This window comes from Enhydra lutris, unplaced genomic scaffold, assembly GCF_002288905.1.
Source record: "Enhydra lutris kenyoni isolate GAN:26980312 unplaced genomic scaffold, ASM228890v2 scaffoldscaffold2875, whole genome shotgun sequence".
NCBI classification, from domain to species: Eukaryota; Metazoa; Chordata; class Mammalia; order Carnivora; family Mustelidae; genus Enhydra; species Enhydra lutris.
The window spans coordinates 1-2,845 of record NW_019156959.1 but is presented as its reverse complement, the minus strand read 5'-3'; the positions used below and the strand labels follow the sequence as shown (position 1 = coordinate 2,845).

General features: G+C 46.4%; 1 gene segment (V, D, J or C); it reads right to left on the bottom strand.

Moving 5' to 3' along the window:
- Positions 1–95: 95 nt before the first annotated feature.
- On the bottom strand, positions 96–647 carry LOC111140537 (the record flags this gene model as incomplete). The annotated part of the segment is given in 2 exon segments: positions 96–406; positions 508–647. Coding segments are annotated over 2 exon segments (357 nt in total), but the record flags the coding sequence as incomplete, so codon positions are not given.
- Between the last annotated feature and the right edge of the window lie 2,198 nt (positions 648–2,845).

Sequence of the window (2,845 nt, the reverse complement as noted above, 5' to 3'; positions counted from 1 at the left end):
AAAGACAGGATTGGTGAGTGGTGTGCACACCCTGGTGGTCCAGATCCCGTCCTACACTGAGGTTTGTGTCTGGGCTCACACTGAGGGCTCCTTACTGTGTCTGTTGCACAATAATACAGGGCCGTGTCCTCGGTTCTCAGGCTGTTCATCTGCAGATACAGCGTGTTCTTGCCGTTGTCTCTGGAGATGGTGAATCGGCCCTTCACAGAGTCTGCATAGTATGTGCTACCTCCATTATAGCTAATATATGCGACCCACTGCAGCCCCTTCCCTGGAGCCTGGCGGACCCAGCTCATGCCATAGTTACTGAAGGTAAATCCAGAGGCTGCACAGGAGAGTCTCAGGGAACCCCCAGGCTTCACCAGGTCTCCCCCAGATTCCACCAGCTGCACCTCACACTGGACACCTGTAGGCAAGACATCCTGGTCAGGAATCTATCACACATCTATAATTTCTCTCACTCATATCCACTCACATCCTCAACGACTCTTCTTCACCCTGAATTACCTTTTAAAAGAGCAACAAGGAAAACCCAGCCAAGCACAAACTCCATGGTGAGTTGTCTGTATCCTGTCCTGAGTACTGACTGGAACACCTGGGAATCCTGGTGCTGGGGCTCCTCTCCCAGCTGCAGAGTCAGGTTTGGGCTGTTTTAATCAGCAGATGGAGGCCCCTATTTGCATGTCATCTGGCTATATATTCAGCTTGGGGATCTATTCTGACAGAGAGGCAGTGACCCAAGCAGTTGTGAATACCTTTAATTTAGTGCTAATGACCAATTTTGAAAATAAATGTTTTTTATTATATAACTTTCCAGGGTGTATACTTGTGTTTGTAAGGTGTCCATGAAAACATATGCGGTGAGAAATACCCCAGGATCTAGGTCAGTACTCTCCCCACAGGAATTGCTGCCCCCTACCCCAAATCATCTGCAGGACAGAGTGTCAGGCTATGAGGCATGTGGAAGTCCTCCTGTAATGGGGATGGATTGATTTTGCTTATTTTATACTTTACCATAAATACAGAAAAAAATCAGCATCGTGTAGGTGTATTTTCATGTCTTTAACATTCACTCTCTCTACGTCCCTTTAGAATCACCTTTGTTATTACCTATAATAAGTTCGATGTGTATATGTGACACAAGATGAACGGCCCATAAACGGAGTGTGTGATATATAAACACAGGTGTCACAATCAACATTACTGACAGTGAGTGCTTCAATTCTCCCTAAAATTTCCAGCATTTCCCTCTGGAATTCCTCCTTCCCTTTCCCTTGTTCACCCTGTCCCCACATAGCTATTGTTCTTTCTCATGTCACCTTATACTAGCTTTAATTTTGTAGAATTCATAAATGGGCCATTGTACTCTATGTACTTTCTTTGTGGGGTTTCTGTGCCTCAGGATCAGTCCTTGTGGATACAGTCGTGTTGCTGTCCATATCAGGAATCACTGGCTTTAATGACTGACAGCTCTGAAGGCAGCAGTAGGAAGAAGCAGCTGGAAGAAGATCTGAAAGAGCAGAAAGAAGCCACTTGCTTCAAGCCTCATCCACACAGCCTCTTGACCCAGCAGTTCTTTGCTCCATAAAGAGAAGAACTACCTTGTTGTTGAGGAACCATTTCTGCTGGCTGTGGAGAAGAGAACTATAGACAGAAAGTGGTGGACCAGAGAAGGTTGAGTTAGAAGCTCAGAAAGACCTGTCCATGGAAGATGCGAGGCACCAGGAGGAAGAACAACATGGGAAGAGCTGTCCTGCTGCAGAAGAAACCTGTGCACAAACAAATCCGACACTCAGGCACCAGGCTATGGATGTCATGTCAAGTGGTCAGCCTCTAATTATGCCTATAACTCCCACACTCTCCACTCAGTTCCACTGCTAACAGCTCTGAGCTGCAGTCACCACCCTGGGAACAGCAGCTGCTCTTTTCCTCAAACCAGGAGCCCTCTTTCCTTGTCACCAGTGTATGGAGAGGACCCATTTCTGCTGCTACAACTGCCCACACCCCACAGAGTGTACCTGACACGTGTGTAATCTCCTTTTGTTGAGAATAGTTTTCCTGCATTACTGAGGCTCATTAGGAGGCTCGACACATGTGTGTCTCCTACTGACTCCAAGAACTTACTTACTTTGAGCCATTATGGACCTTGACTGCGGGTATTAACTGTGACTAGAATGTAGCCTCTGTCAAATCCGTGCAAATTTATTGCCACTCTGCCACCCTCCTAGTTTTCTATTTTAATCAGAAAATAAGAACTATTATGCTTTCCTGAAAACATGATCTCTGTTTCAGGTTCTGTCTGTTTCTTTGTACAAAGTGCATTTAGAACAAAGGAGTGGAACTCCAATGGGAATGCCTCAAAACTGCACAACCAGGAAGAAGACTGTGTTGTCCCACATGGAGCCCCCGGGCAGCCATGCCGTGCTTTGGGACAGAGCTAGTGTGAAGCCACATTCTTCCTTGTAGGTGGTGACAGTCACAGGGAACACCATGCTCTACACACATGCATCAGTCCTCCCATAAATTGGAGTGGGAGCCAGATAGTTGATTCCCTTCTCTTGTTTTGTCTCCCAATGTTTTCAACTCTGTTAAGCCCCTTTATTGGTCACCTTTCTAGGGGGAAATGAGTAGTTTGAGAGGAGGAGTGTCCATGAGTGTTGGAAAGTACAGGTTCTGTCCTTAGAGGAACATGTGCTATAAGCATTTCCTGTACTTCCCCATTGTGTTAACTTCCTCCCACGATCCCCTCAGGAAGGCAACCATGTGTGCTGTGCCTTCACACAGTCTGTGCCTTCTTCCCTCAATGTGCTTTTTCTCATCTGCTAGACATCGTCCTGAGACATGG